At 40.4% G+C, this 21,887-nt stretch overlaps 1 protein-coding gene across 1 annotated transcript in view; it reads right to left on the bottom strand.

Moving 5' to 3' along the window:
- The window catches only part of ALDH7A1 (aldehyde dehydrogenase 7 family member A1), a 48,244-nt gene that overhangs the window by 17,007 nt on the left and 9,350 nt on the right, over positions 1 to 21,887 (bottom strand). Inside the window, exons 4-10 of the mRNA XM_038552009.1 lie at positions 19,438 to 19,518; positions 18,948 to 19,071; positions 13,411 to 13,543; positions 9,930 to 9,974; positions 6,285 to 6,362; positions 4,845 to 4,942; positions 174 to 215 (exon numbers count right to left, since the gene is read on the bottom strand). Of these exons, the coding sequence (XP_038407937.1) occupies positions 174 to 215; positions 4,845 to 4,942; positions 6,285 to 6,362; positions 9,930 to 9,974; positions 13,411 to 13,543; positions 18,948 to 19,071; positions 19,438 to 19,518 (601 nt within the window). The remainder of the gene's footprint in view (positions 1 to 173; positions 216 to 4,844; positions 4,943 to 6,284; positions 6,363 to 9,929; positions 9,975 to 13,410; positions 13,544 to 18,947; positions 19,072 to 19,437; positions 19,519 to 21,887) is intronic.

Raw genomic sequence — 21,887 nt, forward strand, 5'->3', positions numbered from 1 at the left:
AGTCATCTCTGCCTTCAAACCTTTGTGTCCTGTCTCACAAGTAAATCCTGAAAGCTAAGATTATGTCTTAGACACACACAGCAGAGGAGGGAGGAGTGTCTATGTGAATTCTGTAGGTTCCCTGTGGCTACCAAAACTATTCTGAGCAGAAAACAAATGAAGTGCAGCCTTACCAATAATGGCGTTGTTTCCTCCAAGTTCTAACAAGCTTCTCCCTTTAAAAACACATAAACACACATTAATGCCCATGTCAGTATTTAATGCACATTGCAAGACACAGCCTCAAATCACAGCCCACTTCAATTATTTTAAATTAATTTTATTTTCAGATTCAAAATGTAGCATGAACATTCCATCAATGTCAAACTTCTTGATTTTCATAACTATACCATAGTTATATGGCCCAATGTCCTAATTCTGAAGAAACAGACCAAGATATTTAATGTTAAAGAAACATAGCGTCTTCAACATTTCTTCGAAGGTTAAAAAACCAATATGCACTCACTGTTTATGTACATGCGTGCATGTTGCTAGGGAGAGAAAATGATGAATGGGGCAACATGTAAGCAATTAGGTGAATTTCATTAAAGGATATATAGAAATTCCTTCTGTTAGTCTCACTAACTTTTCTCTCACCATGATGTTATACCTCCTGAAACTCTTTAACTGTGGGAAATTGTGTCACCTGCCAAGACATTAAACATAGAATCACCATATAATCTAGCAATCCACTTCTGGGTACTTAACCAATAGCTAAAAGGTGGAAGCAATCCAAGGTCCATCAATAAATGAACAAATAAACACAATACTATCCATCTCTAAAATGGACGAAGATTCCAACATATGCCACAACCCTTATAACATGCTATGTAAAGTAAGCCAGTCACAAAAGCACAAATCACTACTCACTGATGACACTACTCACTGGAGGTTCTTAGACTAGTCAAATCCACAAAGAAAGGAAGGAGAGGGCAGCCCAGGTGGCTCAGCGGTTTAGCGCCACCTTCAGCCCAGGGTGTGATCCTGGAGACCTGGGATCGAGTCTCACATCGGGCTCCCTGCATGGAGCCTGCTTCTCCCTCTTCCTGTGTCTCTGCCCCCTCTCTCTCTCCTCTCTGTGTTTCTCATGAATAAATAAATAAAACCTTTAAAAAAAAAAAAAAAAGAAAGAAAGAAAGGAGAATATGGTTGCCAAGGGCTGGAGGATGGCAGAAATGGGGAGTTCGTGTTTAATGGGGATAAAATTGGGAAAACAAAAAAGTTCTAGAGAGGGATGATGGTGATGGTTGCACAACAATGAAAATGCAGGGATACCTGGGTGGTTCAGCGGTTGAGCATCTGCCTTTGACTCAGGGCCTGATCCCAGGTCCAGGATCAAGTCCCACATCAGGCTCCTGTGGAGAGCCTGCTTCTCCCTCTGCCTGTGTCTGCCTCTTTCTCTCTCTGTCTCCCATGAATAAATAAATAAAATCTTAAAAAAGAAAAAATGTACTTAATCCCACAGAAGTGTAAACTTAAAATGGTTAAAAGAATAAATTTTGTTACTCTTTATATATATATATATATATATACACACACATTTCTTTTACCACAACAAAAAAAAGTTAAGAAATTATGTGCTCATTGTAGAAAAAATATATTTTTTATTTTTTATTTATTATTATTTTTTAATTCATTTATGATAGTCACAGAGAGAGAGAGAGGCAGAGACACAGGCAGAGGGAGAAGCAGGCTCCATGCACCGGAGCCCGATGTGGGACTCGATCCCAGGTCACCAGGATCGCACCCTGGGCCAAAGGCAGGCGCCAAACCGCTGCGCCACCCAGGGATCCTGAAAAAAAACATTTTTTAAATCAGAAATTATCAAACAGGCAAAAAGCTACAGCTCATAAGTCACCATGAAATCTCTCCTTATAATTTGATACAGCACCTTCAAATCTCTTTGCTGTTCCTTTATATTTACTTGACATCATAGGAACTAATTTGCTCTTAACACCTTTTCCGTAAGTTAAGAGCTATTAAAAAAAAATCACTCAAAGACAAATCATGAGAGACTCTTGCCTCTAGGAAACAAATTGAGAGTTGTTGAGGGAGGTAGGGGCAGGGAGAGGGTAACTGGGTGATGAACATTAGGGAGGGCATATGATGTGATGAGCACTGGATGTTACATTGTATGTTGGCAAATTGAATTTAAATTAAAAAAAAGTCACTGTATATAACTATTTCAACATGATGATCTATCAAATTTTACTTACCTACTCTCTAGTGTTGGATTTATTGGTTACTGATCATCTATCTACCTCGATTATCTATTTCAGTAGGGCCATAGGGTAGCTCTTGCTATACACCACCAACCTGCATTCCAGGAAAGTTACACAGAGGCTATGAACACCACTCTTATTTTACACACCTTAGCAGAAAGAGCAGAGATTTGTCTCAATTTTATTTTTATTTTTTTGTCTCAATTTTAGAGCTTGTGTTTACTTTGGACCTTTTGAATATTTTTCCTTAAATGCCCTTTAAAATCAGCTTCTACATGAATAAATTTTTTTATTTGTGATATCAGGAGAACATGTGACAGCAGGGAGAACATGTTTTCTCTCCAATGCTCTGAAACAGTGAAAGATCCAGGGGACATTATAAGGAGATGGGGCTGTTATTACCAGAAGTCACTGCTACTATCAGTTGTAGTCTTTGCTACTACAGGCATTTAAGCCAGCTTGCTGGCTTCAGCAGAAGAAGCTGCTCTTCTCTTCTCTATGCTAAGAAAAGGAATAGAGCAGCAGATTCTACACCGAACATGGGCTCCTGCTGCCTGGCTTCCAGGGACACACCGCAGAGAAGGGACTTATATATTTCATAACCTTCTAATTCTCTATGTGCACCCTAACTATACTCATAACCACCAACCTTCTCCAAGAACCTGTAACTGAAAGATGGATACGTGTTTCTAAAGACTGTAATCCTGCTACAAAACAGTACTACTTCAGTGAGAATAACAAACTACAGCTTTGAGTAAGAAGGGGAAAAGACAAGGAAGAGATGAACCTGCTTGTGGAGACAGCAGTACTAATGACCTAGAGCACCCTGGCACATGCTTCCTGGGCCAGCTGTGGATCTTCAAAGGAACTATCTATTCACAAACTTTGCCCATTTTTTAATGGGGCTTTTTTTCTGTTGTTGAATTTTTAAGAATTATTTATTCTAGAGACGAATGTCTCCTCAGATAAAGGATCTGCAAATACTTTCTCCCATTCTGTATGTTGTTCTATCTATTTTTTGGTAAGTATTTGTGGAAGCACAAAAATTTTTATTTGATGAACCCTACTGTATCTTTTGTTGCCTGTGTCATATCTAAGACACCACTGCCTAATCCAAGGTCACAAAAACCTATCCCTGTTTTCTTCTATGAGTTTGATAGTTCTGGCTCTTATATTCAGGTCTTCAGAACATTATATTTGGGGTATAGGAGGAAGTAGGGATCTTTTCATACCTATGTCCATAGATTTATCTAGTTGTCCCAGTACCCTTTGTTGAAAAGATGACTCTTTCTCCATTGAAATGTCCTAGCACCCTTACTAAAAATCAAATGACCATGGGACAGCTGGGTGGCTCAGCAGTTGAGTGTAGGCCTTCAGCTCAGGGTGTGACCCTGGAGTCCTAGGATTGAGTCCCACATTGGGCTCCCTGCATGGAGCCTGCTTCTCCCTCTGCCTCTTGGTGTCTCTCATGAATAAATAAATATTTTTTAAAAAATCAAATGACCATAACCATGGATTTATTTCTGGACTCTCACTGTTCTTCCAATGATCTTTGTCCTTATGCCAGGACATTGTCTCAATTACTGAATTTTTGTATTAAGTTGTGACATCAGGAAGTATGGGTCCTCCAAATTTATTCTTTTTGAAAATGTTTTCAGCTGCTTGAGGTCCTTCACATTTCATCTAATTTCTGTGAATTTCTGCAAAGAAGCTAGCTGACATTTTAAAAGGGACTGCAATGAATCCGTAGATTATCTAAGCGGTATTGCTCTTAGGCTATAACAATATTAAGTTTTTCAAAAACTAAAAATGGGATGCTGCCTTCAGCCCAGAGACTGATCCTAGAGACCTGGGATCGAGTCCTATGTCGGGCTCCATGCATGGAGCCTGTTTCTCCCTCTGCCTGTGTCTCTGCCTTTCTCTCTCTGTCTCTCATGAATAAATAAAATCTTAAAAAAAATAAATTAATTAATTAAATAAAATAAATAAAATTAAATAAAACAAACAAATAAATGCATGCAACACCTTTATAGCCAAACAGCTGGAAGATTTAGAAGTCAAGCTTCATCTTATGCTAGGGTTAAACTTCAGCACAAGAACCAAAATTTGACGGTGAATATTATTCCTGAAAACCTCTTTAGTAAGCCATAGAGTGGAGCACACAAAGCTGTGTGCATACAATCCTTGCCAGTTTTACATATATAAAATGTAAAAGGAGATGAGCATATTTAAGCATTCCATTCCATACTCACTCTAGGTCTTATCAATCCCTGGTCCTGCTTAAAGTGTGAGTTTTCTGTTTTTCATTTGTCAAACACTTCTGATAGAAATAAAGAAATGCAATTGAAAGGATTTCACTTTGGTCATTCATGGGGAAAATGGCATCCTTTTCCAAATTATGCTACTAAATTTGCAATCTCCCTATTATTAATAACTATACCTCTCCTTTTTCACTGGGATAGTCAAATAAACAACATGGCTGGTGTATCCGCAGAAAGGATCAAGGGGGAAAAAAAGGCAACTTTTAGATTTCATAGCCACACCTGAGGGAAGGGTGATCCTCATGAGCAAGTCAACACTTACCAAACCTCTCCTGCACCATAAGGGCCACCTGTCTTCCCACTTGCGTGCTCCCAGTGAAGGACAGCAGGTTCACCCGCTCATCTTTGGCCATTGCTGTGCTGCAGGGGAACAATCAGCGTCACCCAAGGCAGAGAAACCCAGCAAGTGGTAGCAGCTACTGGAACATGATTCCTCATCATAGACAAGCACTTAGTCAGAAACAAAAAAAGTCTGTCCCAACAGTGCAAGGGAAGGTCTTCATGAAAATGAACTAGATTTTCAGGACACCTGAGTGGCTCAGTGATCGACTATCTGCCTTTGGCTCAGGTCAGGATCCCAGGATCAAGTCCCATATTAGGCTCCCTACAGGGAGCCTTCTCCCTCTGCCCATGTCTCTGTCTCTCTGTGTCTCTCATGAAAAAATAAATAACATCTTAAGAATAAAAAAAAAAATTTAAAAGCAAAGAAAAAAGAAATGTGGGCTCAGCAGTTTTGCGCCACCTTCAGCCCGGGGCCTGATCCTGGAGACCCGGGATCGAGTCCCACATCAGGCTCTCCGCATGGAGCCTGCTTCTCCCTCTGCCTGTGTCTCTGCCCCTCTCTCTCTGTGTCTCTCATGAATAAATAAATAAAATCTTAAAAAAAAAAAAAAAAGAAATGTCTCAAACAGGCACATCTCTGGAGATGAGTAGATGAATGGCTGGAGATGAGTAGATGAGAAGGGAATGGATGCTAAGTGCTGATGGGTATGAAAGTTCCCTTTTGGTGTAATGAAAATATTCTTGAAACAATAATGGTGATGGTTGCACAACACTATGAATATTCTAAGAACCATTCAACTATACTTTTTTAAGAAGAGAATTTTATGGTATGTGAGTTATGCAGCAATTTTCTAAAAACAATACATTTTTAAAAAGAGGCTGTATTCCCAGAGGTCCCCTTTTTGTTCAGCTGAAGAGCCTAGATAATAGGATGGGGAGCAGAGGGAGACACCAAACTGTAATTCTACTTGCTTTATATATTTATACAGTGGTTTCTTATTTTAGGCTATCAACACCTCATAAAAGTAGCTCTGGACAATTAAAAAGACAATTCTTACTCATCTTCCAACAAAGGCTATGTAGTCATAAAGGCAAAGCCCAATGAAATAAAAAATAATAATGATTAACAAAAACCACTCTCACCTCCTCAGCTATATAGGGTTTCATTATTCTAATAAGTAAGATTCTAGGGGTGCCTGAGTGGCTCAAGTGATTAAAGCATCTGCCTTCAGCTCAGGTCATGATCCCAGGGTCCTGGGATTGAGTCCCACATCAAGCTCCTGCTCAGCAGGAAGCCTGCTTCTCCCTCATGCTCTCCCTATCTCTCTCCTCTCAGATAAATTAATTAAAAAAAAAAAAGATTCTAATCAATCAATCTGGAGTCTTTCAACAGAGAGCTACTCTGGGCCCACTGACCTACCCAATGTCTGCTCCACCACAGGTCAAGGAACAAATAGCACCAGGCAGCTTGTTGTCCTCCAGAACCTTGGCTATTATTCTACAAAGGAAAAAAGCAATTATTAAAAAGGGAACAATTTAATTTCTAAGAGGTTTTTTGTTTGTTTGTTTGTTTGTTTGTTTTTTTAAAACTAGGAATAATTTCCAACCACTTGACTTTCCTTTTTCAATTCTCTCCCCCAACCTCCACTCACCACCCCAAACAGGCAGGCCGGGATTCCAACCTCACATATTAAGAGATAAGATTTCCCAACACTTAAAAGCACAATTATTTCCTTAAAATCTTAAGGAGAAAAATACATGGGGCTCCTGGATGGCTCAGTCAGTTGAGCGTCTAACTCTTGATTTTAGCTCAGCTCATGACTTCAGAGTCGTGAGATACAGCGCTACATCAGGCTCTGCACTGGGTGTAGAGCCTACTTAAGATTCACCTCTCTCTCTCAAAAGAAAAAAAAAAAAAAAAAAAGAAAAATACTTGCAAAAATAAAAGACACAACACACTGGTCAGGTAGTTCAAGTGTTCATTGTTTTCAAAGATTTTCTGCCAAACTATGAACACCAGGCTGGGTTCAAGATGACAGACTAATCACAGAGCATTTTTTTGGGTCTCTTGCCACAAATCCATTAAAATGAGGGTAAGAAATAAAAAGGAATAAAATCTAGAAAAATGAAGAAAAGGAAAGGTAGTCTCCATCAGCAAATGAGTAGTTTCAACACATCTCTGCAAAGAGACACCAGCCAGGGACGTGGTCAAGGATGAAACAGGAAACTGGCCCCTAAGTTACAGTAGTTGCTGAGCAGCTAGAGCAAAGGGAGCTGGACCTGCCAGCAGAACCTAAGCGTGTTCAAGACCAGTGTCCAAAAAAAAAAAAAAAAAAAGAGACCAGTGTCCACTGGCTTTGCACCAAATTCTTTAGTCCACAAATTGATGGTTGCCCAGGTTGGGGATGGGAGGATGGGTAAAATGGGTGAAGGGGAGTGGGAGTACAGGCTTCCAGTTATGGAGCAAGTAAGTGATGAGAATAAAAGGCACAGCGTAAGGAATATAGTCAATGACATTGTAATAGCATTGTATGGTGACAGTCGGGAGCTACACTTGTGGTGAGCACAGCATAATGTACATATTTGTCCAATAATTATTTTATACATTTGAAACTAATGTAACATTACATGTCTACCATACTCAAAAAATTTTTTAAAAATACTGTTGTTTTTTTAAAAAAGAAAAAATTTTATTTAGTCCAGAAGTATCAGCGCCCTCCGGGCTACATCACTGTGGGCAAGCAGAGCTGCTTCTTCAATGTTATCCTATGACTTATGCTACTTGAGTTATAATGATAAATACAGTTCAAGGCCACTTAAATCTGATAGTTGTACAAAACGGCTTCAGTAATTCTGGCTTCTCTGACACAGGGTTCTTTCATTCATTCTGACCTTCCTGAGGCACTTGGACCTAAATAGAGCCAAGGCTCTTTTCATCAATCTTCTAACCCTCTAGCTACTCTAATGCAACTTAAATTTCAAAAAATAATCCAAACCCTAAACACAATTCCATAAAAAAAGATACCATTGCTATATGTAAATTCTCCAACTGTCCCCCAAACACGTCGTTTATAGTGCTGTTCTTTTTTTTCAGGCCATGAAGGATCACATGTGCCACTGTCATGTCTGAGACCAGACGTCAGGCAGTCCAATTTCTCCCAGGGACTCAGGGTATATATACTGTCTGCACAAGGAGATGGATTGTTCTTCAAGGGTGGGAATTTTGCTTTGTGCCTTAGGTTTGCAAAACCCTTTTCCATACTGCATGGAGCTTCTGACTTTGGGTTAGCTCTGTTGTTTTGCTGCCCTAGTTACCTGGTATGTGTTAGAAAGTCAACAGTGCTACACAGACACAACAGGACTTCTGCTAGAAATGACCCCTGAACTGGTTGACTCCACCTAGACCAGGGTAACATCGTGAGGATTATAAATGGGAAGCTCAGGCTTTCTGGTCTTCCCTGAGCACAGGGACTCTGGTAACTTCATGTCCCTTGTGGGTAGCTAAAAGCTCTGCTGATAGAATTGTTCCAAGACATTCCGGTTCCTATGGGTCAGCAGGCTTTTATACCAGGGCAACTGCTACAATTGTCCAAAGCAGATCTCATCTCCCTGCTCTTGCATGAATTGCTACGAAGACATAGAAGAAGAGAAATACTGGATGCTCTCCTCCTCCCAAAATACAACCTTTTCTACATCCTGCTGACTAGAAATAGGTGCAGTGTGTGGCCTGTCGTCATCTACAAATCTGAACATTTAGCTGAATTTAAGAACTGCTGGGCAAGAAGAGGGCACCCTTGGTTAATTCCAGCAAAATCTAGCATCATTTTGCTTATTGTCTTCTGTAATAAAATCAGATAACATTCTCAATTATCTAAAGAACCAGCCATGTTCCCATATGAACATTTCAAATCCTTCAAACAGTTTAGAACAAATACATAAATAAGCTCAAAGCAGCAATCACTTAGAACATCTGAAACTATTATCAAAGTACATATTTTAAACCAGCTGCTTAATAACAACTGCCAAGTAAAAAAAAAAAAAAAAAAAAATAACAACTGCCAAGTCTGTTCACTATATCGACAGTAACTGTTTTAGGGTTTTTGTTTTTTAAACTGCCTGGGAACCTCATCATTTTTATAGATGTGTTCTGTCTCATGTGTTTTGTAGATTACAGGTGTCGGTAATAACTATAAGTATAATCATAAATTTTAATTATTATAGGTCAATAATTATTTAATTATCCAATTTAATTATCTTGCCTTGGAGGATAAAGCTTCCTCAATAGCACATAATCCCTTCAAGTAAATACTAACCCACACTACTGTTTTAGCCTATGTTGCAATTGCTAAGCCACTGTCCCTAAGTTTCTTAACATTAAGGACCCTCTTCCACAGAGACTCCACATGCTTTCTACTAGCAATTCTTCAGAGAATGTAGACCATGCGACCAATGGAACATCAAGGAAGGTCAACACACATCCCTGTACATGGAAAGACATTCTCTTTCTATACAGATTCCAAATTCCAATGACACATCAGGAACACAAATTTCATGACCTAAACAATGTTGTCAAGTTCTCAAAAATGAATTAAAAAAAATTCCATAACCAAAAAATGAAATACATTTTAGACATTGCTAGAATCAGTAGAACAGTATAATAAACAATTTCCTTCTGTTTTTCCAACCACCTATTAAATGAAAGCAATGAAAGTAGAAATCAAAACCATGAACATGTTCAGCAATTACTAAATACAACCCCTAAACTGCACAATTTCCTTTCCACTGGATTTTTCTTTCCCAAGTGAAATAAAGGTTTATAAGAGCTCAATTTCAACATGTTAATCAATACTAGAATGTTTCCAAAGAGTTCAATGATACGGCTCTGAAAGAACTCCATATACTGTAAAATGATTATCAAAATGTTATTACAATCAAAGGAGAAAGAGGTTATCCAAGTTCCATGCTTAAGTAAATATGACCCTTCCACACAGTATTACAAATCAGTGCCTATCAATCACTCTCTGAGATTATTCAAGACTCAAGAAAAAGAAAGCCACATACTTACTTTGTGACAGCTACACTAATGAGGGAAGTTGTTGGAGCTCCTTTCCTTAAGAGGGTTAAAAAAAAAAAAAGGGCAACTTAATTTGGTAGAAATCATAAATACCTTTTCCTGTCAAGAAAAAGCAAAACTCTTTGTGATGAGTTCTGTCCAATTAGACCACAAAACCTAGTAACTGAAATCAAAATCTGTCCTTCTAAAGCTTTGTGTCTGGGACCCAAGGGACTACAAAACTTTGCAAAACATAAAAATGACACCAAACAGGGGAGCCTGGGTGACTCAGTCAGTTAAGTGTCTGCCTTTGTCTCAGGTTATAATCTCAAGGTCCTGGGAGGAGTCCAGCATCCCCTGCATCCCCATATCATCATATCTTTGGGCTCAGTGGGGAGCCTGCTTCTCCCTCTGCCTCTGCCCCTGCTCTAGCTTTCTCTCTCTCTCAAATAAATAAAATCTTAAAAAAAAAAAAAAAAAAAAAAAGAAAATTACACTGAACAATTTTGAACCTGCTTCCCAGACTAAACACAAGAACCATTACATTAACCTTTGTCAATTACGGAAATGGAAATCTATCAATGTGAACTTCAGAAGTTCCTCAGAAGGCTCAGAGGGCTGAGAAAAACCATCTTTATGAATTAAAACACTGGAAAGCATGGGGCCCTCTGGCAACATGGTGCCAATCATTCATCTCCCAACAATGCCAGGCTTTTATAGACAGTCTTTGAATATACTCAATTGAACACAACATTACGGTTAAGTGAAGAGCCAGTGGGACAGATGTCAAATGGGCAAAGACAGTTCTCCTGGCTTTCCTGATCTCACTTCCTCCACTCACCATGGAAGCTAAAAACAAGCAAGTGTTTTGTCATCTATGAAATAGACATTTTCCTAATCAACTTCTATTATGCATTTTATGAAGGTGTTAAAGTTGGGATGTCTGGGTGGCTCAGTGGTTGAGCATCTGCATTCAGCCCAGGTCATGATCCCAGGGTCCTGGGATCGAGTCTCACATCAGGCTCCCTAAGGGGAGCCTGCTTCTTCCTCTGCCTATGTCTCTGCCTCTCTCTCTCTCTCTCTCTCTCTCTCAGTCTCTCATTAATAAATAAATAAAATCTTAAAAAAAAAAGACGTTAAAATTAATATATTTAACCACAGCCAAGGGCTGCAGAATCAATAACTTGGGAATTCACGATGAAATTTTTATTGAAGGTAGGGGGGAGTCAAATTTCACAAAGAAGGTTGTAACTCTTCCCAAGTTCTTTTTTTCTAACTTTTAAACTGAGTTTTGTTTGAAGAGTGTGGCATAAAGAATACACCTGGGGGGATCCCTGGGTGGCGCAGCGGTTTGGCGCCTGCCTTTGGCCCAGGGCGCGATCCTGGAGACCCGGGATCAAATCCCACGTCAGGCTCCCGGTGCATGGAGCCTGCTCCTCCCTCTGCCTATGTCTCTGCCTCTCTCTCTCTCTCTCTCTCTCTGTGACTATCATAAATAAAAAATAAAAAAAAAAAAAAAGAATACACCTGGGTTTTTGTTCCCAGTTTCTTTTTTTTTTTTTTTTTTTAAGACTTTATTTATTTATTCATGAGAGACACAGAGAGAGCAGAAGCAGGCTCCATGCAGGGAGCCCGACGTGGGACTCAATCCCGGGACTCCAGGATCCTCAATTCTGGGACTCCAGGATCGCGCCCTGGGCCAAAGGCAGGCGCCAAACCACTGAGCCACCCAGGGATCCCCTTGTTCCCAGTTTCTGAAATAATAGAAACCCCTTGGAATTTCCTGAGGGATAGAAGTGTCTCTGTTATGCTAACAAGGTGACCTGTGCCGGGAGAGTTTGCTTGACTGCTGCAGGATACGGGCTGGTCACTGATCTCCATAAAAACCAACAGTGTGATTAGAGGGTTGGAACTCCACCTATGTCCCCCCACTCCATCTACTTACCGGGAATGGAGTATGGCTGAGAGTCCAATCACCTGTTCAATGATTTCATCAACTGTGACTTTTTAAGGAAACTCCAATAAAAATTGTACTCAGCAAAGCTGAGTATAGCCTCCTGGTAGGTGGGGTGATATGCCCCAACTAAACTGGGAAAAGGCATAGAAGCTCTGCATCTGGGACCTTCTACCCCTTACCCTATGCGTATCCTTTAAAATAGAACTGTAATCAAGTGCCTGACTGGCTCAGCTGGTAGAGTATAAGACTTTTAAAATAAAACTGTAATCATTAAATAAAGCACTTTCTTGAGTTCTGTGAGTCATTCTAGTGAATTACTCAAACTGAGGCCTCATGGGGACCTCCTAATTGATACATGGCGGGCCAGAACTGCAGATGTCCTGGTGACCTGGGGATGCTCTTGGCCGACATCTGAAGAGTAAACAACCTTGTGAAGGGTTAAGCCCTTACATCTGCAGAGCCAACACCAACTCTTGCAGTATACCCACTTGGGGTGGAAAGAGCTGGAAACCAGAGTAAGGCCAAGCCTTTGTCAAAAAAAAAATAAGGCAAAAAAATTAATTATACCAATAGCATAATACGTAGTAATAAAAAATCAGCACTCTACAACTAGCAGTGTGACTTATATGTTCAAACAAGATGAAATCAGAAAGGGAGAGACTTAAATAAAAATTTAAAAAAAAAAAAAAAAAAAAAAGGGATCCCTGGGTGGTGCAGCGGTTTGGCGCCTGCCTTTGGCCCAGGGCGCGATCCTGGAGACCCGGGATCGAATCCCACGTCGGGCTCCCGGTGCATGGAGCCTGCTTTTCCCTCTGCCTGTGTCTCTGCCTCTCTCTCTCTCTCTCTCAATGTGTGTGTGACTATCATAAATAAATAAAAATTTAAAAAAAAAAAAAAAAAGAAAGGGAGAGACTCTTAATCATAGGAAACAAACTGAGGGTAGCTGGAGGGGACGGAGTTGGAGGGACGGGGTTAACTGGGTGATGGACATTAAGGAGGGCATGTGATGTAATGGGCGCTGGGTGTTATATAAGACTGATGAGGGCAGCCCGGGTGGCTTAGCAGTTTAGCGCCACCTTCAGCCCAGGGTGTGATCCTGGAGACCCAGGATCAAGTCCCGAGTCAGGCTCCCTGCATGGAGCCTGCTTCTCCCTCTGCCTGTGTCTCTGCCTGTCTCTCTCTCTCTCTCTCATGAATAAATAAAATCTTTATTAAAAAAAAAAAAGACTGATGAGTCACTGATCTGTACCTCGAAACTAATAATGCATTGTTAATTAATTCAATTAAAATTAAAAAATAAAGTGTAGGATATTAGAAAACATTTCAATACATTGAAAATACTTTTAGTAAAAAAAGAAAGAAAGAAAGAAAGAAAGAAAGAAAGAAAGAAAGAAAGAAAGAAGAAAGAAAGAAAGAAAGAAAGAAAGAAAGAAAGAAAGAAAGAAAGAAAGAAAGAAAGAAAGAAAATACTTTTAGTAATACCTGAAAATGGCTACTTTTATCATCTTAACACTGAGTAAGAAAGGGAGTTCTTACCAAAGGCATACGTTCCCACAGATCATTGCGATGGCATTGTTCCAGCCATACACAGCCACAGGGAAGTTGAACGCAGTGATGATGCCAACCAGGCCCACAGGATTCCACTGCTCAATGAGCGCATGGCCAGGTCCTGAGGACAGGGGAAGGTATGGAACGTGCTTAAACAAGTATCTTAATGCATTTGATGGTAATCATTACAGTCTGACATCATTCATTTTGAGAACAAAGGTGCATCAGGCTAAGTGGGAATCCAGATGTCTTGCATTGGATCATTTTACACAGCTGCTGGATAGTGGTGTATTAATTAGTATACAATGAAGCTGTTATTACTATACTAGGTTATACACTGTCCTGATACCATCACACCTCTGATCCTGCTTGTGATCTGGGCAGCATCAGCACCATCTGGGAGACAAGGAAACTTCAAAGAGGTGAGGAGAGGTGCCCTGGATGATGTGACTGCAAAGGGCACAACACAGGACCTGTGACACCTGTTCTTTTACAATGCCTGTAAAGCCCTTGGCCAACTTCTCCAAAGTGAAGCCAAGATGGCTCATGTGAAGGAAAAAAAGAACAGCTATAAGAATTACATGTATGTTAAATGAACTGCACAAGACTTTATATTTATATTGGAAAATGAGAAATACAAAGAAAAATATGTAACTTATATATAAATTTTAAATGTAACGTCACCCACCATCCTACAGGGGTGTATTTTAATTGAAGGCAGCTGGAGCAAGGAAGGTGACCACTCAAACCAAGTTAAAACCACAGACCAGGGCAGCCCGGGTGGCTTAGCAGTTTAGCACCACCTTCAGTCCAGGGCGTGATCCTAGAGACCCAGGATCGAGTCCCACGTCAGCCTCCCCGCATGGAGCCTGTTTCTCCCTCTGTCTGTGTCTCTGCCTCTCTCTCTCTCTCTTTCTCTCTCTGTGTGTCTCTCATGAATAAATAAATAAGGGCAGCCCTGGTGGCGCAGCAGTTTAGTGCCGCCTGCAGCCAAGGGCATGATCCTGGAGACCCTGGATCGAGTCCCACGTCTGGCTCTCTGCGTGGAGCCTGCTTCTCCCTCTGCCTGTGTCTCTGCCTCTCTCTCTCTCTCTCTCTGCATCTCTATGAATAAATAAATAAAATCTTAAAAAAAAAAGAATAAATAAATAAAATATTAAAAAAAAAGAAAAACCATAGACCACCTGGGAAGGTGGAGCTCCCAGGTGTCCATCTGTCTGTCCACACTCAGGCTGTGGGGACAGGGAACCCATCGGGAGCTACCCCCATTCCCAGGCCCCTGGAGATGATGTGCTGACACAGCCTCTTCCTGGCAGGCCTGCCTCCTCCTCTCCTGCCCTCCCCTTGTTGTCCTCCCCAGGGTGGCCAGCGCAGTTTAATGACCTCTGTCCCTGGCTTACCACTCTGTGGACTCTGGTGTCTGGATCGCTACTGGATCACTACTGTGATGCCCTCAGGACAAAGTCTGAGTTCCTTGCCAGGGCTCCATTTTCACCTTGTGTCTCCCCTCCGCCCTCAAGCTATGCTAAAGCAAGGCAGTTGCCTAAATAAGCGGTGTTTTCCCACCTTAAATCACACAAGCTTCTTCTCGGTGACCAAGCACCTCACCCTCTCCTTCCTTAAGGCCTGACCTTGGATTACTGTCTCCTAGGGGTGTCTCCTGACTGCCTCACAAGGCTGGCTCAGGGTCACCACCCTGCCCTGTGCCCCAAGTACTTACCATACTGTTACTATTGTCCTATTACATGTCTCTCACTTCCCTCCCACTCTAAAACATAATGAATCTTTAAGCTTATAAATTCCTTCAGGACAGCCACCTGGATGACTCAGTGGTTGAGTATCTACCTCTGGCTCAGGTCGTGATCCCGGCATCCTGGGATCGAGTCCCACATTGGGCTCCCTCCAAGGAGCCTGCTTCTCCCTCTGCCTATGTCTCTGCCTCTCTCTGTGCCTCTCATGAATAAATAAATAAAATCTTTAAAAAAAAAATTATCTCCCTCTCCCATCTCCCCACCCCACTCGTATGCATGCTTGTGCTCTCTCAATGAATGAATGAATCAATCTATCAATTAATTAATTCTTTCAGGATGGGGATAATTCCTTACTGATCAAGTACCACCTACTAGTTCTCCTGGCATCTGGTACACAGTAAGCATTTATTATATTAATGAAATCAAAGTTATCCACAAAGGCTCTGCATAAACGAATAACCTACTCTTCTAAAGAATGTGCAAGCAACTGAGACAGATTTTAATTGGTGAGGCAGACATCACAATAGGTGTAATCAAAGAAGTTCCTTGTATGCACACGTACACTTCGCCAAACTGGCAATTTACTTTTTTAACTAGAAAAGCCTATTGAAAATGATCAGTAACATAAAAATAATCTTGAATAATAGGAATCACTATTACATACCTAATTAAGGACATTAACTGTAGTTTAAAAAACAAAAAATCCCAATTCTTTCCTAAAGTAAATGCATCAAATATGCCCTCCCCCCCAAAAAAACAACCCCAAAAACAAAAACAAAAAACACAGAACGCCTGGGTGGCTCAGCGACTGAGCGTCTGCCTTTGGCCCAGGGCATGATCCTGGGATCCGGGATTGAGTCCCGCATCAGGCTCCCTGCATGGAGCCCGTTTCTCCCCCTGTCTCTGCCTCTCTCTCTCTCTCTCTCTGTCTCTCATGAATAAAATTTTATTATTTTATTTTTATTTATTTTTATTTATTATTTTATTTTTTTATTTTTTATTTTTATTTTTTTAATTTAAATATTTTTTATTTTTAATTATTTTTTATTTTATTTATTTTATTTTTATATTATTTAATTTATTCTTTATTTTTTTTATTTTATTTATTTATTTATTTATTTTTATTTATTATAAAATTTTATTATTTGGGATCCCTGGGTGGCGCAGCGGTTTGGCGCCTGCCTTTGGCCCAGGGTGCGATCCTGGAGACCTGGGATCGAATCCCACGTCGGGCTCCTGGTGCATGGGGCCTGCTTCTCCCTCTGCCTGTGTCTCTGCCTCTCTCTCTCTCTCTCTCTCTCTCTCTGTGTGTGACTATCATAAATAAAAATAAAATAATAAAATAAAATAATTATTTTATTAAAATTTTATTTCTCATGAAATAAAAATTGTTTAAAAAAAAAACCGGAAAAATGTGATCTTTAAAAAAAAAAAATTATTCCTTTCCTGGTTATAAATGTAACAGAATCCCAATCATGGAAATTTTAGAAAATAGAGAAAAACAGATTAATAACCATCAATAATTCTGCCACATACAGACAACCACTATTACTGCTTTGGCTGACTTCCACTACTTGGTATTCTTTTTTTTTTTTTAAGATTTTATTTATTTATTCATAGACACAGAGAGAGAGAGGCAGAGACACAGACAGAGGGAGAAGCAGGCTCCATGCAGGGAGCCCGATGTGGGACTCGATCCCGGGTCTCCAGGATCATACCCCAGGCTGCAGGCAGCGCCAAACCGCTGCGCCACCAGGGCTGCCCTACTTGGTACTTTATATGCAGGCATTCAGTCACCTATTTTGCTCCATTAACACTACAAACATTACAAATCATATAAACCCGTATCCTCACTTTTGAAACCTCTGCCAAGTACAAAGTCAGCCCTTGCAACATTAAGTAACAGCAAAAAAAATTGGAAATACCCTACATATTTATCACTTGGGAACTGGCTAAAAAAATTAGTGTCCTGGGGCACTTGCGTGGCTCAGTGGTTGAGTGTCTATCTGCCTTAGACTCAGGTCGTGATCCCAGAGTCCTGGGATGGAGTTCTGCATCAGGCTCCCTGCAGGGAGCCCGCTTCTCCCTCTGCTTAGGTCTCTGCCTCTCTGTGTCTCTCATGAATAAATAAAATCTAAAAAAAAAAAAAAAAAATTAGTGTCCTGACACCCAAAGGCAACTATAAAAAAAAGATGAAGGAAGCCCCTTGCTGAAATAATAAGTGACAGTGTCTTTTTACACATTAAGTAAAAAGAACAGAACATTTAGCTTGCTAATGTTTGTGTTCCTAAAAGACATATTTGCCTGCACAAGACAAAAGTTCTAAAAAAATAAAGAAGAAACCAAGAAACATTCTCTACTTCTATGGGAATACTTAGGGAGTATCCAGGGAGGTAGGAAGGAAACTTTTTTTATCCTTTACCCCTTCATTCCTTTTCAATTTCGTGATACAAATTTATCACCTCTTAAAAACAAAAACATTAAAATAATTTAAAAGTAAATACAACTTTTCTGTAAGTGTGGGTTTAGGAGAAACAAATTTTCCTAAGTATGAGTTTTAATATATGCTAATAGACTACCAAAATGAGCTTAACATTTGTCATATAAAGCATTTAGGTCATTTCAAATGTGTCCTATTGATACTATAAGGAATAGCTTTTTTTTCCCCTTTTGGTTAAATTATTATTTTTTTTAAAGATTCCATCCATCTATTCATCAGAGACAGAGAGAGAGGGGCACAGACATAGGCAGAGGGGGAAGCAGGCTCCTCGAGGGAAGCCTGATGTGGGATTCGATCCCGGGACACCAGGACCACGCCCTGAGCGGAAGGCAGAGACACTCCTCTGCTGAGCCACCCAGGGGTGCCAAGGAACAGCTTTACATATAAACCTTTTTCACATTTCAAGAGTATTTACTTGAATTAGATTCTTGAAATTGGTATTAAACATTTCTGGCCCTTTGGATTTATTTTCTGATTGTTATCCTGATGGATTGGTGATACACATTACCAAAAAAGTTCACATAAAAGAGTGGCTATCTCACCAATGGACTTGACAAAACAGAGTTTTATTGTTATTTCTTAAATAAATTATTTATTTTTTAAAAGGTTTTGTTTATTTGAGAGAATCAGAGAGAGAGCACGAGTAGGGTGAGAAGCAGACTCCCCACTGAGCAGAACCTGATGTAGGACTCAATCCCAGGACCCTGAGATCATGACCTGAGTCAAAGGCAGACACTTAACCGACTCAGCCACCCAGGCATCCCCTGGAGTATTATCTTTAAAAATAGAAAAATTTGGGACACCTGGGTGGCTCAGTGGTTGAGTGTCTGCCTTCGGCTCAGGGCGTGATCCTGGAGTCCCAGGATCGAATCCCACATCGGCCTCCCTGCATGGAGCCTGCTTTTCCCTCTGCCTATGTCTGCCTCTTCTCTCTCTAATGAATAAATAAATAAAATCTTTTAAAATAAATAAATAAAAATTAAAAATTAAATAAAAATAGAAAAATTTAAGAAGTACTTTGATCTAAAAAAAGTACTTTGATCTGACGTTTTTACCTATTTGAATTTATATTCGAAAAAATAAAAAAATAAAATAAAAAAATAAAATAAAAATAAAAAAGAATTTATATTCGTTGGTACAGACATGAAAGACATTTTTGTATATTTACATGCTACATGCAGTTGCTCTTCTGCCAACTAATTCACAGCTACAGCATTTTTTTGAGCTCTGCCTAAGAGCACAAAATTCTTAGCTTAACTGACTTCATTGCTTACTTTCAGAAGGCAAGATGGGTCCCCCAATCATCCGTGATAAGCCAACAGCATAATCACAAACATCCACGTACTCTTGAACTTCTCCCACACCTTCCACTAAGATTTTCCCCATCTCCAAAGACACCTAAAAAAGCACAAAAAAACAAGAAGCATTTTTGCAACGCAATTCATATTTTAAATACTAAGTTTATGGGGCAGGGTGGGGACCAAACAGTATTTCATGTTAATTTTGTGAAGGGGTAAATTTCAGAGAGTCTGTTATATTAATTTAAAAACCCAAGATTTTAAAAAAATAAAAAATAAAAAAATAAAAAAAAAAACAAGATTTGTCTTTACTTTTCCCTGTTCATCTTTCCTCTAAAGAGATGTTTTTTATAAATATTATGACTGTTCTCCTTAAGCATCACAATCTTACAATCTTAAACACAAATGCACAACAAGCCTTATTCCCCACTCAAAGGAACGTGTATTTACTATCGAAATACGTTACCAAATTTCCTAGTATTTGGATCTTCTCCCGCAAAGCATCCCCAATCTGCCTCACTACTTCTCCTCGCTTCGGAGCAGGAACCTAAGAAGAAAATGGAATCTCAATGTCTAATTCAAAGCGTAAACATGTCTGTAACACAACAGTAGACAATCGTGCTCTAAGAGAATTAAGTCCCAGCCCATCAGATGATTTTTTGATCACATCAAGACTGTGATTATAGCATGTCCCTAAAACCAATACCAGAGACCCAGGAAACATCATCCAGATGACAGGTTCTTGGAAAGCAAGGGTCTGTGCCAAAGACAGAGAGAAATTCAGAGAATGAACACAATCTTTGCAAGGACTCTAGAAAAAGCTTAAGATACCTTAAATATCTGTAAACCTTTAAGACTTCCAGTGATGTTTTCTTATGTGTCAAAATGACTGCATGCCCAAATACTAGTCAGCTGATGAAATGGCATTCCATAAGCCATTCAAATTAGGATTTTTTTTTTTCAAATTATGATTTACTCACTATTTTCTGAGCACCTAGTATGTAACAGGAATAATGCCAGGCACCTGGGCTAAAATAAGGGAAGCATTCATGGAGCTAATAATCTTACTGAATCTTATTCTAAGCGCAATGGGAAGTCTTTAATGGTTTTCAAGGGGAAAATTATTTGCTTTACCTTCCCTCCCCAAAAAAACCTTTTTTAATTTTTTTTTTTTATCGTATATTTGTTTATTTTTTTTTTATTTTATTTATGATAGGCACACAGTGAGAGAGAGAGAGAGAGGCAGAGACACAGGCAGAGGGAGAAGCAGGCTCCATGCACCGGGAGCCCGACGTGGGATTCGATCCTGGGTCTCCAGGATCACACCCTGGGCCACAGGCAGGCGCCAAACCGCTGCGCCACCCAGGGATCCCCCTTTTTTAATTAAGTAAGCTTTATGCCAACAAAGTGGGGCTTGAACTCAAGACCCCAAGATCAAGAGTCACATACTCTCCTGAGCGAGCCATGCAGGTGCCCCGCTTTGCCTTTTTAAGATCGCTGTTAGGGGGTACCTGGGTGGCTCAGTGGGTTGATTATCTGAGTCTGACTCCTTTTTTTTTTTTTTTTTTAAGATTTTATTTATTCATTCGTTAGAGACACACAGAGAGAGGCAGAGACATAGGCAGAGGGAGAAGCAGGCTCCCCCCGGAGAGCCTGATGCAGGACTTGATCCCAGGACTCTGGGATCACAACCTGAGCCAGAGGAAGATGCTCAACCATTGAGCCACCCAGGTGCCCCGGAGTCTCTCAATTCCCACTCAGGTCATGATCTCAGTGGGACTGAGCCCTAAGTCAGGCTCCACACTCAGCACAGAATCTGCTTGTCCCTCTCCCTCTGCTCCCCAACCCCTCTCTTTCTCTCTTTAAATAAAAATTTTAAAAAAATAAAAATTTTAAAAAGAAAAATCAATGTGGGATAGATGGAACAGATACAGGAGGGGAAAAGTAGAAGATCAATTAAGAACACACTCTAGTAGCCTAGGCCAAAGATTATACTAACTTGATAGTAAAACCGGGGGCAGCCTGGGTGGCTCAGCAGTTTAACGCCGCCTTCAGCCCAGGGCCTGATCCTGGAGACCTGGGATCAAGTCCCAGGTCAGGCTCCCTGCATGGAGCCTGCTTCTCTCTCTGCCTCTCTCTCCCCCCTCCCTCCCTCTCTCTCTCTCTCTCTGTATCTCCAATAAGTAAATAAAATCTTAAAAAAAAACAAAAACAAAAACATAAAACTGAAGCAAGGGAGACATAAAGTAGATCCAGGATTATTTAGGAAATAGAACGGACAGGACACACTAATGGAATAGGTGTGGGAAATGAGGGACGTAGAACCATGGATGATGCCCAGATCTCTGGCTTGAACAGCTAGGTAGATGGAAGTACAATTCCCCAGATGAAGAAGACTCAGAAGTATCAAAGGTTGGGACACTTGGGTGGCTCAGTCAGTTGAGTGCCTCTGACTCAGGTCATGGTTCCAGAATCCTGGGATCAATCCCTGCTGAGAGAGGAGTCGGCTTCTCCCTCTCCCTTTACTCCTCCCCCCCAGCTCGTGTTGGCTCACTCTCAAATAAATAAATAAATCTCTAAAAAAAAAATAAGTGTCGGGTTTGTGAAGGTAAACAGTACAGGCTGGGCCACGTGAAGTTTGAGACATGATTCACATATGGAGACATGACTTCCTCAATGTGACCATCACTCCTTCCCTTCCCCCAGCTCTTCCCAATTAACTCTGGCTCTCCTTCAAAGGCACCTAAAAGGACCATTTCCCCCAGGCTGGCCCCAGTACTCCACTGGCTCCTCAGAGTGTGCTATCAAAGCTCTGCTCCAGGGTGGCTTCCCAGAGCCTGACCCAGAACTCAGGGCTCATCCTCACTCTCTTCTTTCCAAATAGATGGTGTTGTGATAGAGCTTTTCTGGAAAGTA

The sequence above is a fragment of the Canis lupus genome, chromosome 11 (assembly GCF_011100685.1).
Source record: "Canis lupus familiaris isolate Mischka breed German Shepherd chromosome 11, alternate assembly UU_Cfam_GSD_1.0, whole genome shotgun sequence".
In the NCBI taxonomy this organism is placed as follows: domain Eukaryota; kingdom Metazoa; phylum Chordata; class Mammalia; order Carnivora; family Canidae; genus Canis; species Canis lupus.